Source organism: Ovis canadensis, chromosome 9, assembly GCF_042477335.2.
Source record: "Ovis canadensis isolate MfBH-ARS-UI-01 breed Bighorn chromosome 9, ARS-UI_OviCan_v2, whole genome shotgun sequence".
NCBI classification, from domain to species: Eukaryota; Metazoa; Chordata; class Mammalia; order Artiodactyla; family Bovidae; genus Ovis; species Ovis canadensis.
Genome location: NC_091253.1, coordinates 29,679,341 through 29,703,554, shown reverse-complemented (window position 1 = coordinate 29,703,554; position 24,214 = coordinate 29,679,341). Strand labels below are relative to the sequence as shown.

The 24,214-nt window shown below is 39.1% G+C and overlaps 1 protein-coding gene across 1 annotated transcript in view; it reads left to right on the top strand.

Moving 5' to 3' along the window:
• KHDRBS3 (KH RNA binding domain containing, signal transduction associated 3) overlaps positions 1-24,214 on the top strand; it is a 153,594-nt gene that overhangs the window by 44,576 nt on the left and 84,804 nt on the right. Inside the window, exon 2 of the mRNA XM_069600936.1 lies at positions 12,279-12,397. Coding sequence (XP_069457037.1) covers positions 12,279-12,397 — 119 coding nt within the window. The remainder of the gene's footprint in view (positions 1-12,278; positions 12,398-24,214) is intronic.

Sequence of the window (24,214 nt, the reverse complement as noted above, 5' to 3'; positions counted from 1 at the left end):
ATTGTGGATTATAATCTGAGAATAGCCTCTTGGAAAGTTCCGGGAACTGTTCTGCCTGTTAGAGGCCAGAGCATAGTTGTTATACATTTTTGAGTCAGAGGGCTATATATTAAACGATGTATTATTGACAGTTTTCACAGCCCAGATCTAAGTTTACAAAGCAGGTAGTGGGCCATGGGTCAGTGTGGCCTTCTACAAGATTGAGAAGGAAGGGTATCTTTTTGAGGAGTTGTCTTGCTAAAGCTAGAATGCTGCTCTTAGGCTGAGAGGTATTTCTGCCGGAGGGAGGTTTGGTCAATGCGTGATGTAGGTACATACTGCTCAGAAGAGGGGGCAGAGGAGGCCAAAGGGCAGAGAAATCTTTATGTTTAAATTTTTCTTGTCTTGCCATAAAATATGAGTTTTATCTCACAGAAGCCAGTTGTGTGGTAATTCGGAGAAGAGGCAAGTCCTTTGAGAGTCCGACAGTCCTGCAATCAAACTTTAGGTCTGCCACATACTAGGCACTAGGGGACGTTGATTCCTGTCCCAGCATGCTGAGAATTGTGTGGGCTTCATGTGCAGAGCCTCCAGCGTGGTGTCTGGAAATAGTAATTGTGCAAATTGTTAGATTCCTTCTACAAGTTTTAGGGAACATTTCATCTCTGATTTTCATCCTTTGATCTTTATTGTTTTAAAATGATTTAAACAAACAAAAAACATGTTGCACTTAGAAGTTTATTTTGAAAATTGTTAGGCTTTAGTACCAACATCCAGTACCTTCCTCATTTCTGAAGGTTGTTGAGTGTTTCCCCTTGGGTAGATGATAAACTTGCATTTCATTGGCGCATCCAGTGATCATCGTATCTTTGTATTTTTCTTTTTTCTGCCATGATGCCTTTTGTTTGGTGAATGATTGCAGTATATTTAAGAGAAAGATAAGAGGTCAGTACCATGGAAGCATTTTTTCCCTTGAAAATAATTTGATAAAATGTGTAATGATAATTTGGAGTAGCACTGAGAATTTTTTAGTTATCTGCATTTTAATTTCTAGAATCATATAGAAATCACAAATTCTTGAAATCCATTCTACAATGAGATACATGTAAATCAGTCACCACAATTTAGGCTTTGTATTAAGTAGGCAATAATAACCTGTATTTGCATTATGTGTTACAGTTTTCAGATCACTTTGATAAATATCATGTCTTTTGATACTTGTAATAACTTCATTAATTTCCCTCAAAACTAAACAATAAGCCAAATAATTTTTTCTCAAAGTCAAAGTCCCTTTACTTCAGTAATACCAAGAAACTGGAGGCTTTAGGTCAGAATACACTAGGGTTGGAATCCTAGATCTGGGTCTGCTGTGGAATCTTAGCCACATCACTGGATATCTGTTAAGCAGCTGTTTCTTTTCTGTAAAATGATTACTGCTATTCTGCTACATTGTTACAAGGATGAAATACCTGGACAGTACTGTCAGTAAATAAATTCCAGCTGTGTGTTATTGTTATATTTTTGTTAATTACCTGTGATGGGTAGAATTACAACCAACTCTTGAATAATGTGGGTTTGGTCTGTGCAGTTTCACTTATATGCACAGTTTTTAAAAATAGAAAATAATGGTTGAATCCACGGATGCTGAACCATGGATACAGAGGAACCATGGTTATGGAGGGCCAACCATAAGCTATACCTGGAGTTCGGACTGGGTGGAGGATCAGCGCCCTTGACCCCCTCCTTGTTTAAGTGTCTTTCCTCCTTCCCCTGCCCCCCCTTCCCCAGGAATTTCCTTGTGTGTATGCTTTAATCTTATGCAGTGTGTATATATTTAAGAATACTTTGTGTACAAATACTAGCTCTGTCTTTGTAAGTTTACTTCCAAGCATTTTAATATTTAGAGTATTGACTATTTTTTGCTCCCTGGATGGTTTACTTTTGTGTATTTATGATGAGCTTATTCGTTCTTATTAGAGAGCGATATGCATCTCTATTCTGCTGTGCCATTTATTTCTTGTTTATAGAAGATTATTTGCAAGATCTTGAGCTGTTTGAATCAATCTTGTCTGGGCAGGTTTTAGTGTATTCAGTTCTGGTTTGGGTCTAATAGGTGTTCTGTTAGGTTTGGATTGCTTGAATAAAATAATTCCTTTGTGAAAACATTTGTCATGTTGGAGGTTAAAAGATATCTTTTTAGACCAACAGCCACAGTAACATTTTAGTAATCTGTCAGATAGAATTTACATGGCTTTGAACACTATATATATTTTAGGAATATCGCTCAGTCGTGTCTGACTCTTTGCGACCCCATGGACTGTAGCCCACCAGGCTCCTCCCTCCATGGGATTCTCCAGGCAAGAGTACTGGAGTGGGTTTTGCCATTTTCCTTCTCCAGGGGATCTTCCTGACCCAGGTATTGAACCCGGGTCTCCTGCATTCCAGGCAGATGCTGTAACGTCTAAGCCACCAGGGAAGCCCAATATATATTTTAAGATCATTTTAAATCCTCCAGCTAGGTTCTTATATTACTTTGAAATAGATTTCTGAATGTTGAGCATGTAGGTATTATCATTCTGTTTATATGGACTTCTTGTTTCCTGATAGATCCAGGCTAACCCCTGTCCTTTAATAAATTTGTACAGAGTTAAGGTCCTTGGGCAAAGGGGCTGGGGGAAAGGGTTTGACCATAAGACTATTTACCCTAGAACTTTATTGTGCAGGCTAACATATTATTTGCTTTTTTCCTGAACTTTTGATGAAAGTTTATTAAATAACTTTTAAACAGCTAATGTTTAGTTTAAAACTAAACTTTAGTGTGAATCCCTCTGAAGAGATTATGAACTGTACAGCCCTTGGCAAGCTTCTTACCCATTGGAATCCTCAGGGTCTTATTCTGTAAAGTGAAGGGAATCTATCATAGATAGGTTCATTAGAATAAAGAAAGACTTCAGGTCAAATGCATAGCCCTTAACTGGGTGAATCCTTGCAAACAAAGTCATAACAATTATTATTTACCTAGTACTGTCATAAGAAGTGATCTCTGAAATGAGCTTCCCTGATATCTCAGTTGGTAAAGAATCTGCCTGCAATGCAGGAGACCCCGGTTTGATTCCTGGGTGAGGAAGATCTGCTGAAGAAGGGCTGCTGCTGCTGCTGCTGCTAAGTCGCTTCAGTCGTGTCCGACTCTGTGCGACCCCATAATGGCAGGCTACCCATTCCAGTATTCTTGGGCTTCCCCTGTGGCTCAGCTGGTAAAGAATCTGCCTGCAATGCAGGAGACTTGGTTTGGGAAGATCCCCTGGAGAAAGAAAAGGCTACCCACTTAAGTATTCTGGCCTGGAGAATTCCATGGACTCTATAGTCCATAGGATAGCAAAGAGTCGGACTTGACTGAGTGACTTTCACTTTCAAAATCATTTTCATTACTTTTCAGTACTTTGCTGTGTAATGTTTTATGTGATGAGCACAAATGGGAACTTCTGTATGTACAGGAGGCATCAGATGCTCTGTTTAAAGCTTCCTTCAGTTTAGCCAAGGTGGGGACTGGATTGCTGCCTCTTGTCCCACCTCCTTTGCTCTGTGCCTGGGGGCTGAGGGATGCGTCAGCAGACACTCTTACTTGTGGCTTCTGCGTGGGTTGGTCCCTCTCTGCGGAGCCACCAGCGGCAGATCTGCAGAAGGAAGTGAGGTCCCAGTGTGTGTGCTTTAGCTTCCTCCCTGTTAGGTCAGCGCAGGCTGGCTGCTTCCCTCGGAGGGCGTTATAGCCCTTGCCAGGCTGCCCTCCACACAGTCTCCTTTCTTCCTTGCCCCATCCTGCTTCCCAGCTTTGGGGCAGCCATACCTCCTTCCTAACTAACCCCAGAGTACCACACCATTCTTTGTTGCTATTGCTTTAGGATATTCACATCTTTATACATAGGTCCTTAATTAAATTCTCTTCAGATTATCTACTTTGAATGCCATCTGGTTCTTCATGGAATATAGTTCCTTGGATCATTCACCCAGGAAAGAACAGAGGCTCTGGAAATATACAGAGTTGCAGGGTATCAGGGTTTCTAACCTACAGTTTCTTTCTTTCTTTTTTTTTTTTTTTTTTAACTCACAGCTTCTGATCTTAAAGGATAGATTCCGTGTGGGCTCAGCACAGGAATTCATTGGTTCATTAGTACATTCTCTCATGGACTTGTTTTGTAAAGAATGCTTTTTTCCTTTATAGAAGCACTATGTACCATAGGCTTTATTGTGTTGTTAGCTACACAAAATATTGTAAGGACCTGTTGATAGACTGGTTTGGGAAAGTGTCTCCACCCTGGAGACCTGAGGTTTGAGTCATGGTATGTTCCTTGCTAATTGGGACTTTTATTTATTTTTTTTCTTTTTTCTTTTTTTTAATTTTAAAATCTTTACTTCTTACATGTGTTCCCAAACATGAACCCCCCTCCCACCTCCCTCCCCATAACATCTCTGTGGGTCATCCCCATGCACTAGCCCCAAGCATGCTGTATCCTGCGTCAGACATAGACTGGCGATTCAATTCTTACATGATAGTATACATGTTAGAATGCCATTCTCCCAAATCATCCCACCCTCTCCCTCTCCCTCTGAGTCCAAAAGTCTGTTATACACAGCTGTGTCTTTTTTCCTGTCTTGCATACAGGGTCGTCATTGCCATCTTTCTAAATTCCATATATATGTGTTGGTATACTGTATTGGTGTTTTTCTTTCTGGCTTACTTCACTCTGTATAATCGGCTCCAGTTTCATCCATCTCATCAGAACTGATTCAAATGAATTCTTTTTAATGGCTGAGTAATACTCCATTGTGTATATGTACCACAGCTTTCTTATCCATTCATCTACTGATGGACATCTAGGTTGTTTCCATGTCCTGGCTATTATAAACAGTGCTGCGATGAACATTGGGGTACATGTGTCTCTTTCAATTCTGGTTTCCTTGGTGTGTATGCCCAGCGGTGGGATTGCTGTGTCATAAGTTAGTTCTATTTGCAATTTTTTAAGGAATCTCCATACTGTTCTCCATAGTGGCTGTACTAGTTTGCATTCCCACCAATAGTGTAGGAGGGTTCCCTTTTCTCCACACCCTCTCCAGCATTTATTGCTTGCAGATTTTTGGATTGCAGCCATTCTGACTGGTATGAAGTGGTACCTCATTGTGGTTTTGATTTGCATTTCTCTAATAATGAGTGATCTTGAGCATCTTTTCATGTGTTTGTTAGCCATCCGTATGTCTTCTTTGGAGAAATGTCTATTTAGTTCTTTGGCCCATTTTTTGATTGGGTCGTTTATTTTTCTGGAATTGAGCTGCATAAGTTGCTTGTATATTTTTGAGACTAGTTGTTTGTCAGTTGCTTCATTTGCTATTATTTTCTCCCATTCAGAAGGCTGTCTTTTCACATTGCTTATAGTTTCGTTGTTGTGCAGAAGCTTTTAATTTTAATTAGATCCCATTTGTTTATTTTTGCTTTTATTTCCAGAATTCTGGGAGGTGGATCATAGAAGATCCTGCTGTGATTTATGTCGGAGAGTGTTTTGCCTATGTTCTCCTCTAGGAGTTTTATAGTTTCTGGTCTTACATTTAGATCTTTAATCCATTTTGAGTTTACTTTTGTGTGCGGTGTTAGAAAGTGATCTAGTTTCATTCTTTTACAAGTGGTTGACCAGTTTTCCCAGCACCACTTGTTAAAGAGATTGTGTTTACTCCATTGTATATTCTTGCCTCCTTTGTCAAAGATAAGGTGTCCATATGTGTGTGGATTTATCTCTGGGCTTTCTATTTTGTTCCATTGATCTATATGTCTGTCTTTGTGCCAGTACCATACTGTTTTGATGACTGTGGCTTTGTAGTAGAGCCTGAAGTCAGGTAGGTTGATTCCTCCAGTTCCATTCTTCTTTCTCAAGATTGCTTTGGCTATTCGAGGTTTTTTGTATTTCCATACAAATCTTGAAATTATTTGTTCAAGTTCTGTGAAAAATGTGGCTGGTAGCTTGATAGGGATTGCATTGAATTTGTAAATTGCTTTGGGTAGTATACTCATTTTCACTGTATTGATTCTTCCGATCCATGAACATGGTATATTTCTCCATCTATTAGTGTCCTCTTTGATTTCTTTCATAAGTGTTTTATAGTTTTCTATATATAGGTCTTTCGTTTCTTTCGGTAGATATATTCCTAAGTATTTTATTCTTTTCGTTGCAATGGTGAATGGAATTGTTTCCTTAATTTCTTTTTCTACTTTCTCATTATTAGTGTATAGGAATGCAAGGGATTTCTGTGTGTTGATTTTATATCCTGCAACTTTACTATATTCATTGATGAGCTCTAGTAATTTTCTGGTGGAGTCTTTAGGGTTTTCCATGTAGAGGATCATGTCATCTGCAAACAGTGAGAGTTTTACTTCTTCTTTTCCAATTTGGATTCCTTTTATTTCTTTTTCTGCTCTGATTGCTGTGGCCAAAACTTCCAGAACTATGTTGAATAGTAGCGGTGAAAGTGGACACCCTTGTCTTGTTCCTGACTTTAGGGGAAATGCTTTCAATTTTTCACCATTGAGGATAATGTTTGCTGTGGGTTTGTCATAGATAGCTTTTATTATGTTGAGGTATGTTCCTTCTATTCCTGCTTTCTGGAGAGTTTTTATCATAAATGGGTGTTGAATTTTGTCAAAGGCCTTCTCTGCGTCTATTGAGATAATCATATGGTTTTTATTTTTCAATTTGTTAATGTGGTGAATTACATTGATTGATTTGCGGATATTGAAGAATCCTTGCATCCCTGGGATAAAGCCCACTTGGTCATGGTGTATGATCTTTTTAATGTGTTGTTGGATTCTGAATGCTAGAATTTTGTTGAGGATTTTTGCATCTATGTTCATCAGTGATATTGGCCTGTAGTTTTCTTTTTTTGTGGCATCTTTGTCAGGTTTTGGTATTAGGGTGATGGTGGCCTCATAGAATGAGTTTGGAAGTTTACCTTCCTCTGCAATTTTCTGGAAGAGTTTGAGGAGGATAGGTGTTAGCTCTCCTCAAAATTTTTGGTAGAATTCAGCTGTGAAGCCGTCTGGACCTGGGCTTTTGTTTGCTGGAAGATTTCTGATTACTGTTTCAATTTCCGTGCTTGTGATGGGTCTGTTAAGATTTTCTATTTCTTCCTGGTTCAGTTTTGGAAAATTGTACTTTTCTAAGAATTTGTCCATTTCTTCCACGTTGTCCATTTTATTGGCATACAACTGCTGATAGTAGTCTCTTATGATCCTTTGTATTTCTGTGTTGTCTGTTGTGATCTCTCCATTTTCATTTCTAATTTTATTGATTTGATTTTTCTCTCTTTGCTTCTTGATGAGTCTGGCTAATGGTTTGTCAATTTTATTTATCCTTTCAAAGAACCAGCTTTTGGCTTTGTTGATTTTTGCTATGGCCTCTTTTGTTTCTTTTGCATTTATTTCTGCCCTAATTTTTAAGATTTCTTTCCTTCTACTAACTCTTGGGTTCTCCAATTCTTCCTTTTCTAGTTGCTTTAGGTGTAGAGTTAGGTTATTTATTTGGCTTTTTCTTGTTTCTTGAGGTATAAATTGTGACTTTTAGAAATATATTTTCAAACTTTCCTTATGTGCAAAATGTGAACAATGCTTTAACCTTCCCAATATATTGTCAGGATCACAAAAGTGAGTTAAGGGTGGGTGGCTGGGGGCATTGATAGTCTGTTGAAGACAGACATTAAATAGGAAGTTATACCTGTGGTGAAAATGCTACTTTGTTTTGATTAAGTAGTCTGGGAATTCAAAAAGAGCCTTTCTAGGAAGTGGAATTTAGCAGAGGCACCAAAGAGAAGGCTGTTGTAGGGGGAAAGTCCCCAGAGATATTCCTGTCTTAGGAGACAAGTGCAGAAGCTCTAGCCTGTGAGCGGGTGCTTCAGAAGCCAAGAAGAGCTGGATGCTAGAGGGGAGAGGAGCACAAAGCAGGCGCCTGTGGTTTACTCGGGTGGGGTGTCCCGAGGGCTTGATGCCTCCTCTGACGGCTCTCCCTCCACTTCAGATAGAAATCAGCCCTTTTAGTTCCGCCCCCCCGCCCCCCCGGTTGTTCGAGGGACAGACTGTCTTATCTTCCAGCTGTGATGTCATCTGCCCTGTCTCCCCACATTGCATCCATTCCATTTCTGCTCAGGTCTGCCTTTCCAGGAGGGCATCTCTCCTCAGCGGACTGCTTTCCGCATCCCCCTGTTGTTACTGAACCTTTAGGATCTGATCTGTGCAGCCGTTAAGAACCCGGCCTGCCTTTTCATGCCTTTGTCCTCCTTTCTTCTCTGTGTTGGCCACGGAGAACGGCCCCTGTTCTCACCCTGCTTCTTTCTGCAGCGACCCAGGCTGTGGGGTGAGGAAATTGAGTTCGTGTCTTGGCTTGTTCACTAACTGGCTCTGTGGTGACAGGATTCTGTCACCACTACTCGTGTGACTCATTCTCTTTTGTACTGTTAAAGGAGAAAAGGAAACCAAAAAAGTAAATCTCCATGTGTCAGCTGTTCAGTCAGATGAGGGAAAGGGGGGACTGGTGTAACCCAGGGTTACTTCACTCCACTGAGGCACTCATCAGCTCTTTGCCTGGCAGCCTCTGTTCCTTATCCTCTAGGAACTCAGCTCACATTTACTGGCTTTTTGCACCATACTCCAAGCTCCAGAGCTGTTGGCCCCTCTTCTCGGCCCTGTGCACACTGCGCCTGTCCGTGTAGCCCCGCACCCTGTGTGTTCCGTCCCCCGCACCGCGTGCACTTTCTCCGTGTGTAGAACTCAGTCAGTGTGTGGATAGACGCCTGATTGGGATGGATCCCTGTTCCTCTCACCCTCACCACGTGAACCCTGCTGCATTTGGATTCTCAAAGTGAAATACTGTACATGTAGTTTCCGGAAACACGTGTGTTTCTAGTGAGACCAGCAGTCCAGGTATATCCTTATCACAGCTTCAGTGAAAGAGTATTTTAGTGAAGGATTTAAATGAATGATCAAGGGAGAGTCAAATTCTGGATTTTCAGCCAAGATGCAAAATAGAAACATGACTATCCCTGTATACATTCATATTTTATTCTGTTTTGGTATTAAAAAAAAATCTACGAAAGTGTTTTAAAATTTAAATTTATGCAAATTTAAAGGGTAAAATATTCATGAGTCAAACTTTTCAAACAGTGTAAAAGAGAAATATAGTGAGAAGTCTCTATTCCTGTTTCTTATCCATTGCATTTCTCCCTTTACAATTAGATAATCAGTTACTTGTTTCTTATAGGTAAGAAGGGAGCTCTTTTCTGTACATATACAAGTGAATATGAACATATAGTCTTACACTGCTTTACACTGTGACTTGTGTCTGTGTGTCTATGTGTCCAAACAGTGTATTTGGTGGAGACTTTTTCTCATCAGAACATGAAGAGTTTTCTTGATGTTGTAAAGTAACTTATGCTATCTCACTGGCTGTGCCCTTGCTTATGTAACCAGGCTCTTAATTCCAGATATTTAGATGATTTCCAGTGTTCTGCTATTAAAGACAGTGCTTTAAATGGATAAATTTGTATATAATATTATATCTATCCATATATATCTTTAGGGTAAATTAGTAAAAATGGAGTTGCTGGGACAAAGGAAAATGTCAATTTTGATGTACTTGATTCTGTGAGAGAATTTAAGCAGTTTTAATGAAAATTTACATTACCAAATTTTTTATATTGAAAATTTAGCTTATTTAAATTCAAAGAGTATTTGGCTGTGTCTTAGAGGATTCGTGGATTTTAGCATATTTGGTAGGGTAAGTGGTCATTGCTTAGGAAGCTCCATACTAAACCAAGACAGAAACAGAAAAAAAGGAAAAACAAAAGCCAAAAAAGTCATAACTGACACTAGCTTTCCCGGTTGACAGAAATTTGGTGTCCATGGTTTGAAAACATAGCATGTTAATCCCCTACATCATCTAAAACCTAATCACACTTTTGCTTATTATTTCTGAGCTGGGAGATGGCATTGGTACATTAAACTGTATGTAACGAATGTAATCTGGGGATTAGTGAAAGTCAAATCCCCTATGTGTTCAACCTTGAACATCTGGCTGGATTTTTTTGCCTTCATATGCTCCAATTTACTGAAAGGTTAAAGCCGCCTTGGTAGCTGTCCAGTCCCTTCCTGACGTAGGGAAGCCCAGAGGGGTGGTAGTATGAATTTGAGAGTTTGAAACTCCCATTTACGGACGATTTCAAGATTTCATAAGTCATCTTGTTGCTTCCCATTATTTTGCATTGTACTTTATTGGACATCCTGAACACATAAACCTACTTATGATCTTCAGTCAAGTAGAAAATGCCAAACTGTTGACTGAACAGCGCCTAAAAACTGGAAGTTTGGCCAGTTCTGAATTTGACCACTGAGGACCACGGGGACCTGAGAGAAGTAGAATAGCCACGACGTAAACCAGCCTGCGTGATGCCCGTGATAGGGGCCGGGCTGTTTCAAGTGCTGTGTGGCATGTTAGGTCCAGCACACCTACATGCTTTAACATGGCATCAGGCCTTAAATTTTTTTTTTTCTAAAATAAATCTTAAACAGTGAAGTATTTCAGCATATTTCAAAGCTTACTTAAGGTAGCAACAAGGTATTTTAGCAAGATAAGATTTGTAAAGTTGACTATCTGGAGAGGAAATTAATTACTTTTTAAAAAATTTTTATTTCCCTCTTAAAAATCATAGGGATTTCTCAAACTTTAATATATAGCAAAATACATAAGTCTTTCTAATTTTTTAACCTTAACTTTAACCTAACATGACTTTCCATGTTGCTTCAAATGATAAACATCACTGATACAAGGAGTAACATTTTGAAGGCTGATTAAGGAATTAAATATTAAATTGTGCCTATCAGTGCTCAACAATTATTAAAAAGCCTTTGTTATATAAAAAGAAAATAGGTAGTTAAATCCATTTTGACTGATGTATTATACATTAAAAATTCTGTTTTCTAGGAAGTTTCAGTGAACCTAATTTTGTTAAATCTGCTAACTTACTAAAGGTATTTCTAGAAATTATTTTCCTGTACTAATTAAAGCTGAACTCATGAATTGTTGTACTTGATGGAGGAAATGGCATGTGACTTATTGCTTTTTATTGAGGAAAACCAAACTAATTTAGCTCATATCCACCATTAGTTTTACAATTTTCAAATTATTTTGTGTTTGCATGCACAGACACTCTTATTTATGGAAAATAAGAGTATATAACATGGTATATTATTGCCTCTGAAGTATGGATATAGGAGAAACTTTCTTTTATTTTATATTTTATTTACAGAAAAATGTCAAAATTAAAAGTACTCTTGAAAGGTTTTTTCCAACAACAATGGCAAGAATTATCTACGTAAATGTTTATATTTCACATATTGTTCAATGTGTCTTGTTCCCATGCAGATTCTATATAGAATGATCAGTTTTACAGGAGCAAAGCGTAGCATAATACAAGGAAGCAAACAAAATAATCAGTGTGTTTGGAGATTTAGTAATTTTCTTGATCCTTAGAAGCTTTGCTCAGAAGCTGCAGGCCTAGGCTGGGAGTGACAATAGAATTGTGCATGAAGTACTTTGTATGTGTCGTGGTGGGAGTGACTGATTCTGCTGCTCCGCCAAGGAAAGTGACAGTTGCATAAAAAGGAGTCTTTAATATGGTTGCATCTCGAAGGCGATGTGTGAAATGGAGATCAGCAAAACAGCATCACCAGCAGAGAAAAGAGCACTGACAAAGCCACAAGCTTGTGGTTGGGCTCATCACTTGTGAGGTGGGGAGATTTTGTTGGGGAAATGACTGTCACAAGGCTGTCTAGGGCTTTTAATGGCTCCTTAGAGAATCCTTGGTGGGAACCACCTTGGAGACCCAGGAAGGGCTGGTAGAACGGGCTGTCAGTACTTGGTAATGCTAAACTGAGAATGCTTTCTGGGTTTTCTTTGCTGTTTGAGCAGCCTTTTTTGAGAATTCCAGAGGATCCCAAAGAGTCTGTTTTTATGTTTGTAGCTAGTGTATTGTTCCCCTCCATTGAGACTTGACTTTGGAGCACATGTGTGTGTGTACGTGTGTGTGTTTCCCCACTTACTGGTGAAGAATCATCGATAAAATGGGAACATGTCAGTACTTGAGCAAGTTGTAGGCATCTGAAGTCCACATTCTGTATTTGGTTTCTTGCCACCGTAGAGCTAAGGAGAACCCCCAGTTTCTGAAGTTCCAGGTCTGACACTTCGTGGTTTTCTGTTTTTCCTCCACAGAAATAGAGAAGTTTCAAAAAGGAGAAGGCAAGGATGAAGAAAAGTACATTGATGTGGTGATTAATAAGAACATGAAGCTGGGACAGAAAGTGTTAATTCCTGTAAAACAGTTTCCTAAGGTAAGACAGGTGCGCACAGCAGGCGTGTTAATCTTTATCACAAGGGAGCGCTTGTTTAATTTATATTCTGTTTAGTGTCTTCTTGAGATGTTTTCCCTTCGCAGAATATCCTAACATGCATACTTTTAAAATTAATTAAAAACTTATTTAGTGATTCTATCCTTTCTGTTTGACTTTGATGTGAGTTATGAAGCCTTAAAAATGATTCTTCCAAGTTATATTTCAGACTTCAGACAGACGGTTCAACTTTTTCCTGCTGTAGTTTTTCATTTGTAAGATAAGCTTGGTTGATAAGAATTAAATAAGATTATCCATGTTAAATGCTTTGCATCGGGCTTGGCACATAAATATTCAAAAAATTCTCTAATAATCTGTTCCAGAAAGAAGTTTGATTTTTATGACATTGAGCACAGTTACAATAAGTACTTTTAAATCCTATTTAATTATAAAATCTTGATCATCTTAGATTTGGCCTAAATTGATGCTTTTTTCTCTGCTTTCTTTTTTCTTTGCGTGTCTTTGTACATGACTTATGCATACTATTGTATACATTAGTAGTTAATTTCTTTTGATTGCAGAACAATAATCCATTACCTGAATATACCACAGTTTATCCATTGCCTGAGCAGTTTTCAGTTTTGAGTTATTATAATTAAATTGCTGTGAACATTTCATGCAAGTCATTCTGTGACCATATGTTTTCATTTATTTTTAGTAAATACTTAAGATTTAAATTGCTGTGGATTTAGTTTTATAATAAATTGCCATAATTTTTTCCCCCAAAGTGGTTGTATTTGTGACATTTCTAGAATAACACATGCAAAGTTATGGTTATTCCATATCTAAACTCTTTTTTGATATTGTCAATCTCTTTAAATTCAGCCATTCTGATAGGGTATTGGTATTCTCATGTAGTATCAATTTGTATTTCCATGATGATTAATTATCTGGTGTGCATTTATTGGCCATTTATATATCTTCAAACTTGAAGTCTCTTTTGAGATCTTTTTTTGCTCTCTGGGCTGTGTATCTTAACATTGAGTCATAGGAGCTTTTTTAAAGATTATTTCCTGGATCATGTCTTTTGGTGGATATATGTTTTGTGAATATTTGGCTCAACCTGTGGCTTGTTTATTATTTTCTAAATGGAGTTTTGTGATACATTTTTAATTTTGATGACGTGTAATGGATCAAGTTTTTTTTTTTAGGATTTTACCTTCTGTCAACTAAGGAATCTTTGCCAACCTCAAGCAAATGTTAGAATCCTTTATAAATTAAAATGCCAGGGTCCAGCCCTGGTGGATCCAGGGAATTCGAAGGGGGGACAGAGTTGGCGAGGAAAAACTTATTTATTTAGAAATATAAAGAGAGATTAGGAAAGACTAGTGTAGTAGGAAAATTAGTGGAGAAAAGAGGCTGAATAACTTGGTTTATGTGGAAAACCAATAAAGTTCCAAGGCAAGGAACTTTCACAGTCTACGTAGGCCACCGGCGCCCTCTTGAATAGTGGAGGGCGCCCCGCCTTGGGCTCCCTCTTGCATGGGTCTTAGAAGCCAGGGCAAATAAGTAGGCATGGTGAGCCTCCACACTCCAGATGGGAATTCAGCCAGAAAAGGGAGAAAGGAATGACATGGGGGAGCCAAGCATCGGTGCCAGACCCACAACTTTATTTTCAAAAGCAACTTATATACCCCAAGTTGTACATAAAGAAATAATGGAATATGCAGAGTTATACAGAGGCAGCAGTCCTGACCCTTATCGAGACCAGGCTTTCCTCTTACATACCTTCCCGTATACAAAAGGTCCCAGGTGGTTTTATATCATCTTCAGGCCAGGGAGCCTGTTAACATTTTTATGGCTCTTTTCCTAGATAAATGTCTATCAACCAGAAAACTCATTTTCCCTTGAAGTGTTTTTTCTATAATCTGCATCACCCTCAAAGTACTAAATAAAGTTACATTCCTGTAGAACAAAGGTTCAGTGGGTTGTAACAAAGAAAGTGCTTAACTCAAAGATCAAATGTTGCTAATACCAGGGCTACTACTTGTTTTTTCTATATACCACTATATCTACAAATAAAAGATATGAAAACTTGGCAGCAAGTATTGGCTCAACAAATGAAACCCTTAATCAGTCCTATTTTAATCATTTTGACTCCTCGGAAGCCCCTACATTCCTAGGATATTTTAAGCTTCCTGTGCCTCTCGCGGTCGGGAGGCCTTAAATAATCACATGCGCAGCCTGTAAGAGTCCGGCAGGCAGGCTAGAAAGCCATCAGAGGGGTTTTTGGATTGAAACACTCTTATTATGCCCAGGAGACTTATTATCTAAAAGCTCTAAATTAACTTTTTCCAGAAAAAGGTGGTAGGGGGACAGCCCCCTGTTAATGTCAGAAGAGTAGGTGGAAAGCATAACACAGTAAAGCAGGCAGACTCTGGTTTTGGAGGTAGATGCCCGAGAATTTCCAGGGGGACCCCTGAGGCTCGATCCCGCATTTGCGTATGCCGAGCCTCCTTCCTTATGACCTTTGCCATGGGCGGGATTCCTCACGCTGGCTCCCAGCATTAACATGATCATTTCTTTCATTTCCTCTAAAAGCTTTAACATTATAGCTTTTAATTTTATATCTGTGATACATCTCAAATTAGTTTTTGTGTACAGTATGAGATAGTTCATTTTTTCTTCACGTGGATATCTAGTTTTTCCAATGGCATTTGTTGAAAGATATTTTCCTCCCACTGACTCTGTTGGTACCTGTGTTGGAAATTGGGTGACTGTGTTAAGTGAGGATCTATTTCTATACTTTCTGATTTGTTTCATTGGTCTATTTATGGATCATTATGCCGGTACCATACAGTCTTCATCATTGCAGCTTTTTATAGTAAGACATGAAGTTAGGTAATGTAGTCCCTTAAACTTTGTCCTTTTGCAGGGTTGTTTGGATGTATATCCTTTGCAACTCTGTATAAATTTAAGAATTAGTTTTACAGAACATTCTGCTGGGATTATGATGCAGTGGCATTGATTCTGATGATCCATTTAGGGAGCTCTGACATCTTAATAATATTAAGTCTTCCCTTCCTTGAATATGATGTATCTTTCCATTTAATTTCCATCACTTTTAGGGGAAAGATCTTGTCTTTTGTTAAACTTACTTCTAAAAGTATTTTAAGTCTTTTGAAAACTTGTAAAATGAATATTTTGAAATATTCTCTTCCAATTTTTTGCCTCTAATAGAAACTTTTGTATATTGACCTTGTATTGTATTCTGCTACCTTTCTAAAATTCACTTGTTCTCATGATTGTTTTATAGAATCTTCAGAGTATGCTATGTACATAACCATATTATCTGCATAAACAAGTTTACTTCTTTCCAATTTTTATGTTGATTGTTATCTTGTATTATTTTGGCTAGGATCCCTAGTACAATGCTTTGAGTACAGGTGGTGAGATTGGGCATTTTTCTCTTGTTCACATCAATGTGGAAAACATTCAATATTTTACCAGTAAGCTTGGTAACAGCTGTGGGAATTTGAAGTTTTCTTCTACTTTAGCTTTGTTGACTATTTGATTCTGACTGGATGCTGACTTTTGTTGAATATCCTTTTCTGCATCTACTACAATGAGCACAAGATTTTTCTCCTTTGTACTTTTAATATAGTGTTGATAAATTAAACCACTTTTGCATTTCTGAATTAAAGTCTGCTGCTAAGTCGCTTCAGTCATGTCTGACTCTGTGCAACCCCATAGACGGTAGCCCGCCAGGCTCCCCCGTCTCTGGGATTCTCCAAGCAAGAACACAGGAGTGGGTTGCCATTTCCTTCTCCAATGCATGAAAATGAAAAGTGAAAGTGAAGTTGTGATATATTATCCTTTTTATACATTGTGGGATTCAAATGCTTCTGTATTCCTGAGTGATAGTGGCCTATAACCTATATATATTTATATAAAATATTATAAATTTATGTAAATATATTTATACATAAATATATATTTATAATAAAAGTATGCATAGACTAATATTTATATATATAAAATTATATAGTGAGTGAAGAGGTGTCCCCTCCTTTTTTTCCCCCTCTAAAGAATATATGTCAGTTTGGTGCTGTGTTTTCTTTATTATTAGATAGAATTTACTAGTGAAGCTATCTGGGCCTGGAGTTTGGTGGTATGAAAATATTTCAAATATACATGTTTATATATGAATCAAATATATATATTTGGATTGTATACTGTAACATTGTACTACACTGTGGAAACTGGATTCTGTTCTCTTTCTTTGAGGAAGGTTGGTATTTTTGGATTCAGACTGCAGACTGTTTGATGGGAATGCAGAACTTAGTTTACCTCTTAGTTGGACTTTTACATTTATTTTTGGCATACATGATTGGCAGATTTTATACACAAAATATGGGGCTCCCCAAGTCTAACTGTCATTTCTAGCATTCCTCCCATTGATTTCAGCACTGTGTTTGCCTCAAACTCTGCTACTCAGCTAAAAAGCTCTACAGTTAGTAAATTCACCCAGGCCATTCCCTTCTTCCAAGTCTTGACTCCCTTCTATAAAATCTCATTGAGTTTGAGCATTCTACAGACTTTAGATGGTTGCTTTTTGTATTTTGTTCCACATTTAAGAGTTTATAGTTGTTTACCTATAGACAGCCTATTAGGAACTTACTTAGCTCTACTTGCAAAAACTTAGGATATACATTTTAGTAAACAGAAAACTATTATGAACATTTTATAGACATACTAATTACTAAGCAAAGCATGGCTTATGGGAACTTTAATAAATTAATTTGCCAGGCTTGATGTGGACTATATGCACCATACGCAGTAGGAGGAAAGGTGCAGAGACTCTGTCCCCATCTCTGAAGAGTTCATAGCCTACCAAATGCTTAATCTGAAGTTAACACTGCTGTGTATAAGTAATGATGTGACAGAAAGTGTTTGAGCTAAGTATATGAAATAAACCTCAAATGTTGTTTTTCAGTGTCAGCTTTGAGGAGAATAGGGCAAGACAGATTATAATTGCTGTGTCTCACAGAGAACAGAGTCCATTTCAAGTCCTTATAATGTCTGAAGTAGGCAGCTTGGAAATCTTCTTTCAGAATGCAGAAAAGGATATTTCTGCTTAGCAAACTGAGCATTTGAATCTCAAGCCAGCCTTGTGTAGAGGCTAATATAGCACTCACATCAGTTCTAAGAAAAGCTTTGATGCTGGTATCAGTTAATAGGCTGAGCTGGAGGAAGCCGGCAGTACTCACCCCTCTCAAGTAGCAGTGGGCGGGCAGCTTGGTGTGGAATTAAGGGCACCATACCTGTTCAGAGAAACTCCATCTAATGTGATTCCATTAACTGAATAATTTCTCTTCTCTTAATGAACTGATTCAACACTCTTTCAATGGCACAGCATTGGAGATGAGTCCTCAAGTGTTCAAACCCAAAGTATATTTGCTCTCTTGAGTATGTGTGCAAGCTTGTAAAGTATGAAACTCAAACACTGTTTAATGTTTTTTTTTTTAAAGACTTTAAGCTGTAGAAATTCTCCTCCATATTACTTGTGGGTAAACTCTAACTCTTGGTTCTGGACAGTGACTAGATGTAAGAATTAACCTAAGTGCCAAATCTCCATTGGAACAAGGCATGCTATCTATGGGGACCTTGAATGCCTGGTGGTTTAGATTTTACATTGAATTTTTTCTTTTTAATAAACTGTTTCTTCATCATTGAACCCATCTATCCATTCCTATACCTAACATTTATGGAGGGTCTCCTCTGAGCCGGGAATTGTGCCTGGAAAACAAACTGATTAAAATTTGCTTTTTTGCACAAGAAGTTCTAAGTTTTGTGGGGCATAGAGATGAATCACCTAATGAGTATAATACAGTGTGAGGAGCTCAGTGTTGGGGTGCTCTGGAAGGATACAGGATCGTGTGACAGTCTCAGAAGCCTTCCCTAAGGCTGTGAAGGAGCTGGCAGGGGAGGGGTCAGAAGTGAGGCGGGGAGGGGGAGGGGTGGCCGTGACAGAGGGAGACGGGGCACAGGGCATCTGAGGCACTCCCAGCCCCGTCCTTGGCTAAGCAGGGTAACTGCAATGTGATGTGCAGGTTTCCATTAGGGATTTACAAGTGAAGTGACGTGGGAGCTGTGTACAGGGACTGCCCCGTCACTCTATATATCAGTATAAGGTAGGGTTGGCCAATGGGGACTGCTTTAGAGTCTGAGGTGGCTCTCCAGGTGTTTAATTATTTTAAACTTTATCAGTCGGAATACCATGTGTAAAGTCTTAAAAAATTTGTTATATAAAATTGAGCTATATCTTATCTCTATATATCATTATACATACATCTCTACTGCTATAGTAAGATTGTCTTTACTTTGTGCTCAGTTGTTCAGTTGTGAGTTGTGTCTGACTCTTTGCAGGCTCTTCTTGTCCCTGGAAATTTTCAGGCAAGAATACAAGAATACTGGAGTTGCCATTTCCATCATACTGTTAAATAAAAAAGGAGAAGGAACATGTGAAACAGATAAGATTCTAGTTTAACATTTATTTTTTTAAAAAACTAACTTGAATCCTAAGAGCAATTATTTTCTGGAGGGTAGGCTTCTATGCTGTTTTCTACTTTGAAGTAGTTAGTTGCTCAGTCCTGTTTGACTCTTTGCGACCCCATGGACGGTATAGCCCGCCAGGCTCCTCTGTCCGTGGGATTCCCCAGGCATGAACACTGGAGTGGATTGCCATTTCCTCCTCCAGGGGATCTTCCAGACCCAGGGATTGAACCCAGGTCCCCTACATTGTAGGCAGATTCTTTACCATCTGAGCCACAAGGGAAGCCCTTGTTTAGAAGTTTTCTACTTTACATAGGGCTCCCTGATTAACTCAGTTGGTAAAGAATCTGCCTGCAATGCAGGAGACCCTGGTTCAGTTTCTGGGTTGGAAAGATCCACTGGAGAAGGGGTAGGCTACCCACTCCAGTATCCTTGGGCTCCCCTTGTGGCTCAGCTGGCAGTGTGGGAGACCTGGGTTCGATCCCTGGGTTGGGAAAATCCCCTGGAGAAGGGAAAGGCTATCCACTCCAATATTCTGGCCTGGAGAATTCCATGGAGTCCATGGGGTCATAAGAGTTGGACACAACTGAACGACTTTCACTTTCACTTTACATATTACTATACTATAATGTTTTAATAATAACTTGGTGTCACTTTTATAATTAGATTAAAAAACACATTCTCATTTGGGGGGAAAAACATGCCCCAGATTGTTACTTTAGGAGATACCTGTGTACTATTACTGTGATTTTTAAGATTTACTGTACTGGTTTAAACTTTACAGGTTTAAATGAAATTTATTAATTTTTGTAATTTGATCATTGTTGTTTAATCTCTTAAAGCATTCTAATGCTTACATATTATTTTCAGTAACTTTATATTAATATGGGTTCTTACATTAAATCTTTTCCTATTATATGCATATTTTAATTTGATATATTTACTGTCTCAAAGAAGTTCTTCAGTTAAGAGTCGAGGGAGAAGAGAAAAGTGTATATAAAAGCATGTTTCCTCTGGAGTTTGAAATAAAGCTCAGGAAACTTTCTTTGCTGAGACTGGCTCTTGTTTTTCTCTTATAGTGAACTGCAGATAAATAAAAATCTGTGAATCTGCTACTGGTGGAAGACTATTTCATAGAAGTCATCTTGTCTTTAAATTTTTCGTGGAGTAGTAAATATTTGACAGTCATATTGGTGTGTTAAAAGTTGCCTTTTCTGTGATAAGGCAACAATCATTGCCCCTTGTAGCATTCATTAAATCTTGGGGCCCTGTGGGGAAGCCGAAGGGCCGCTCTGGAGCAGAGAGCCTTATTGGGAAGGCGTGGGGCCCACAGGCCTTTGTTTCATTGAGCATAGGTCCCCTTCCAGGCCAGCCCCTCCCATCCTGACCACGTGCATCTCACAGTGGGCTGGAGGGAAGTGTGCTTGTAGGGAGAGATGAGTCTCTTCCCAGGCTCCTTTTGTTCTTTTCTCAGAGGTCTTCTCTGGGCCCCTGAGATCTTGTGATACTCACCCCTGTGTCATGAGAATTAGAAAGCTGATATTTGTGAATATGATAGCTTTCAAAAAATATTGTGAAGGAATTTCAAATCTCATGCTGTGACTTTCCCCTTAATCTCTTTTAAAATGCTTGGTTATTGATCCAGAAAGTAGCCCCTTAGCTTAAGAATCATTAAGTGGAGTTCAGAAACAGCCATACATATATAGGGGCTCATGAAAGAATTTATTCATTTTTTTAAGAGGTTTATTGTTTATTATGGGCTTCCCTGGTGGCTTAGACAGTAAAGAATCTGAGTCAAATGAGCAATTAAAAACTTTGGTTGTATTTAGCACAACCCCCCTCCCCCCGCACCCCCCCCCCCCCCACCAATCTCATTGCATTTAAAATCTAGAAATTCTACCATTATATGTACTTTGGTCACAGTGTAGTACATTAAGAACTTGAAGTCTGTGATGGATACTTCCTTTGTCAGTCTTTTTTTTTTTTTTTTATCACTGCTTCCTTTTGAGAGGTGATAGAGAATAGGTCTCTTAAGTGTATTGCTGAGTCAAAAGGTAACACAATTTTAGTGCTTAGCAGTATATTACTGTCCTAGGTGTCTTAAATATTATTGTACTGCTTATTTTGGCCCTGGGCCCCGTGAAGCCCTCCAGGTTGAATCAACTGAAAATTGCGTAGTGTGCTGTTGGACACAGGAAGTATGAACAGAGCTTAACCCATCTCTTCAAGGATTCCCCCTGACCCCCACAGGAGTAAAATGGCAGAAATTCAACAAGAGATTGACACACAATTACAAGAAACCAGAAACCAGGGACACTTAGTATATATCCCGAGACAGTGACAGAGGGAATCGGGCAGCTGTGGCAGTCAGCCCACTTGGTGAGGCCCCCGGCTCTGCCTTGTGGGCCTGTTTGACACCAGGTCCGGCACAGCTTTTCCTCTGTCTCTCCGCCCTTCTCTCCTGTCCTCTCCCTTTCTCCCTCTCTCTCATCAGGCTAAACGCCTACCGCACCACCTCCACTTCGCTATCCTGCGGAATTCTTATATTTGACGTGTCCGTAAGCGAACTTCATACCTCTTCTGGGCAAACCTGGACCTTTCCCTGCGCTCCTTTGTCAGTGAGTGACAGACAGCACACGTGTCTAAGAGCCCATGCGTAAAACTAGCACATCATTGTTGTCTATTAATTTCTTCTTCATTTACCTTTCCTGGGTGATTCTTGAAATGCAGTGACATGCATTTTGTTATTTCTACTTATAAATTATTGCTTGCTCTCTGGATTACATTACCACTTCTTAACTTAGACCATTGTCATTCCTCACCAGTCCTTTGTCATATCCCCTTATCCACTTTCAAATCCTCCATCCCATTTCCCACATTTGAAGGCAGACTATGCAGTCTGAGATTTTGTGGATTAACAGTTTCAAATTTATGTATAAATGGGCTTCATTGATTGTGTTATTTGTTTTGTTGTCCACCCATCCCCACAACCCCGCCCAAAGAATATAATCCAGCTTTGAGCATACAGAGATTAAAAAGCATGTAAAGTGGATGATTTCAGATGGTGTATCACTTGCATGTCTCTCTCTATGTGTGATTTTCCCCGTATCATCTCCTGAAGAAGTTACTTGCATATTTTACTTGATTGATTTTCAGAGTTGCTGATGTCTAAATAAGTAGGGCTGTTTACCATTAAAGTAGATGCTGTGTTAAAATTACAATCAATGGTGTAGTACCAGATAATCTCAAGCACTACCGATAATGCTTAGTGATTTGTGGTTGGCAAAGTAATAAATCTAAATAATAGTATTTATATAGATCTAATGTGTTGCAGTGATTTCTGCAGCAAAGAAAATCAATACAAACTATGTTGACCAGTGCCATTTGATTTGGGGCAAAATAAACTTTAATTGCAGAAGTGTTTATTGAGAAATCATTATGCAGGAAAGATGATGAATCAAATAAGAGTCCTGATTACTCTCCAGGGATTTACAGTTGAACAGCAGAAACAGAGTAAATTTTTTCCAAATGATAGAGAGTAAAGACCATACTAACATAAGAGAGGTAGATGGACACTGCAAGAACTTAAAAGAGTGAGGGAAAACTATTTCTGGAGAAAGAATTACAGGTGGAATTAAATGTAGTCCCTAAGGCTTTGACTGTGTGGATCACAATAAACTGTGGACAATTCTGAAAGAGATGGGAATACCAGACCACCTGACTTGCCTCTTGAGAAACCTATATGTAGGTCAGGAAGCCACAGTTTGAACTGGACATGGAACAACAGACTGGTTCCAAATAGGAAAAGGAGTACGTCAAGGCTGTATATTGTCACCCTGCTTATTTAACTTCTATGCAGAGTATATCATGAGAAACACTGGGCTGTAGCAATCACAAGCTGGAATCTAGATTGCCGGGAGAAAAATCAATAACCTCAGATATGCGGATGACAGCATCCTTATGGCAGAAAGTGAAGAGGAACTAAAAAGCCTCTTGATCAAAGTGAAAGAGGAGAGTGAAAAAGTTGGCTTAAAGCTCAACATTCAGAAAACCAAGATCATGGCATCTGGTCCCATCACTTCATGGGAAATAGATGGGGAAACAGTGGAAATAGTGTCAGACTTTATTTTTTTGGGCTCCCAAATCACTGCAGATGGTGACTGCAGCCATGAAATTAACAGACGCTTACTCCTTGGAAGGAAAGTTATGACCAACGTAGATAGCATATTGAAAAGCAGAGACATTAGTTTGCCAACAAAGGTCTATCTAGTCAAGGCTATGGTTTTTCCAGTGGTCATGTATGGATGTGAGAGTTGGACTATGAAGAAAGCTGAGCGCCAAAGAATTGATGCTTTTGAACTGTGGTGTTGGAGAAGACTCTTGAGAGTCCCTTGGACTGCAAGGAGATCCAACCAGTCCATTCTGAAGGAGATCAGTCCTGAGTGTTCTTTGGAAGGAATGATGCTGAATCTGAAGCTCCAGTACTTTGGCCACCTCATGCGAAGAGTTGACTCATTGGAAAAGACTGTGATGCTGGGAGGGATTGGGGGCAGGAGGAGAAGGGAACGACAGAGGATGAGATGGTTGGATGGCATTACCAACTTGATGGACAGGAGTCTGAGTGAACTCCGGGAGTTGGTGATGAACAGGGAGGCCTGGTGTGCTGTGATTCATGGGGTCACAAAGAGTCGGACACAGCTGAGTGACTGAACTGAACTGAACTGAAGTATAAGTTCAGGATGTTAACAAGCAGAGTTAAGAGGGAAGCGTAGAGTAACTGTGGGGCCAGAATGATTTAATTATGGGATGTAGACTGTGACCATCACCAGATGGTCAACACTGAAATCAGATTGATTATATTCTTTGCAGCCAAAGTTGGAGAAGCTCTATACAGTCAACAAAAACAAGATCAGGAGCTGACTGTGGCTCAGATCAGGAACTCATTATTGCCAAACTCAGACTTAAATAGAAGAAAGTAGTGAAAACCACTAGACCATTCAGGTATGACCTAAATCAAATCCCTTATGGTTATACAGTGGAAGTGAGAAATAGATTTAAGGGCCTAGGTCTGAGAGATAGAGTTGCCTGATGAACTATGGACTGAGGTTCGTGACATTGTACAGTAGTCAGGAATCAAGACTATCCCCATGGAAAAGAAATGCAAAAAAGCAAAATGGCTGTCTGGGGAAGCCTTACAAATAGCTGTGAAAAGAAGAGAAGCGAAAAGCAAAGGAGAAAAGGAAAGATATAAGCATCTGAATGCAG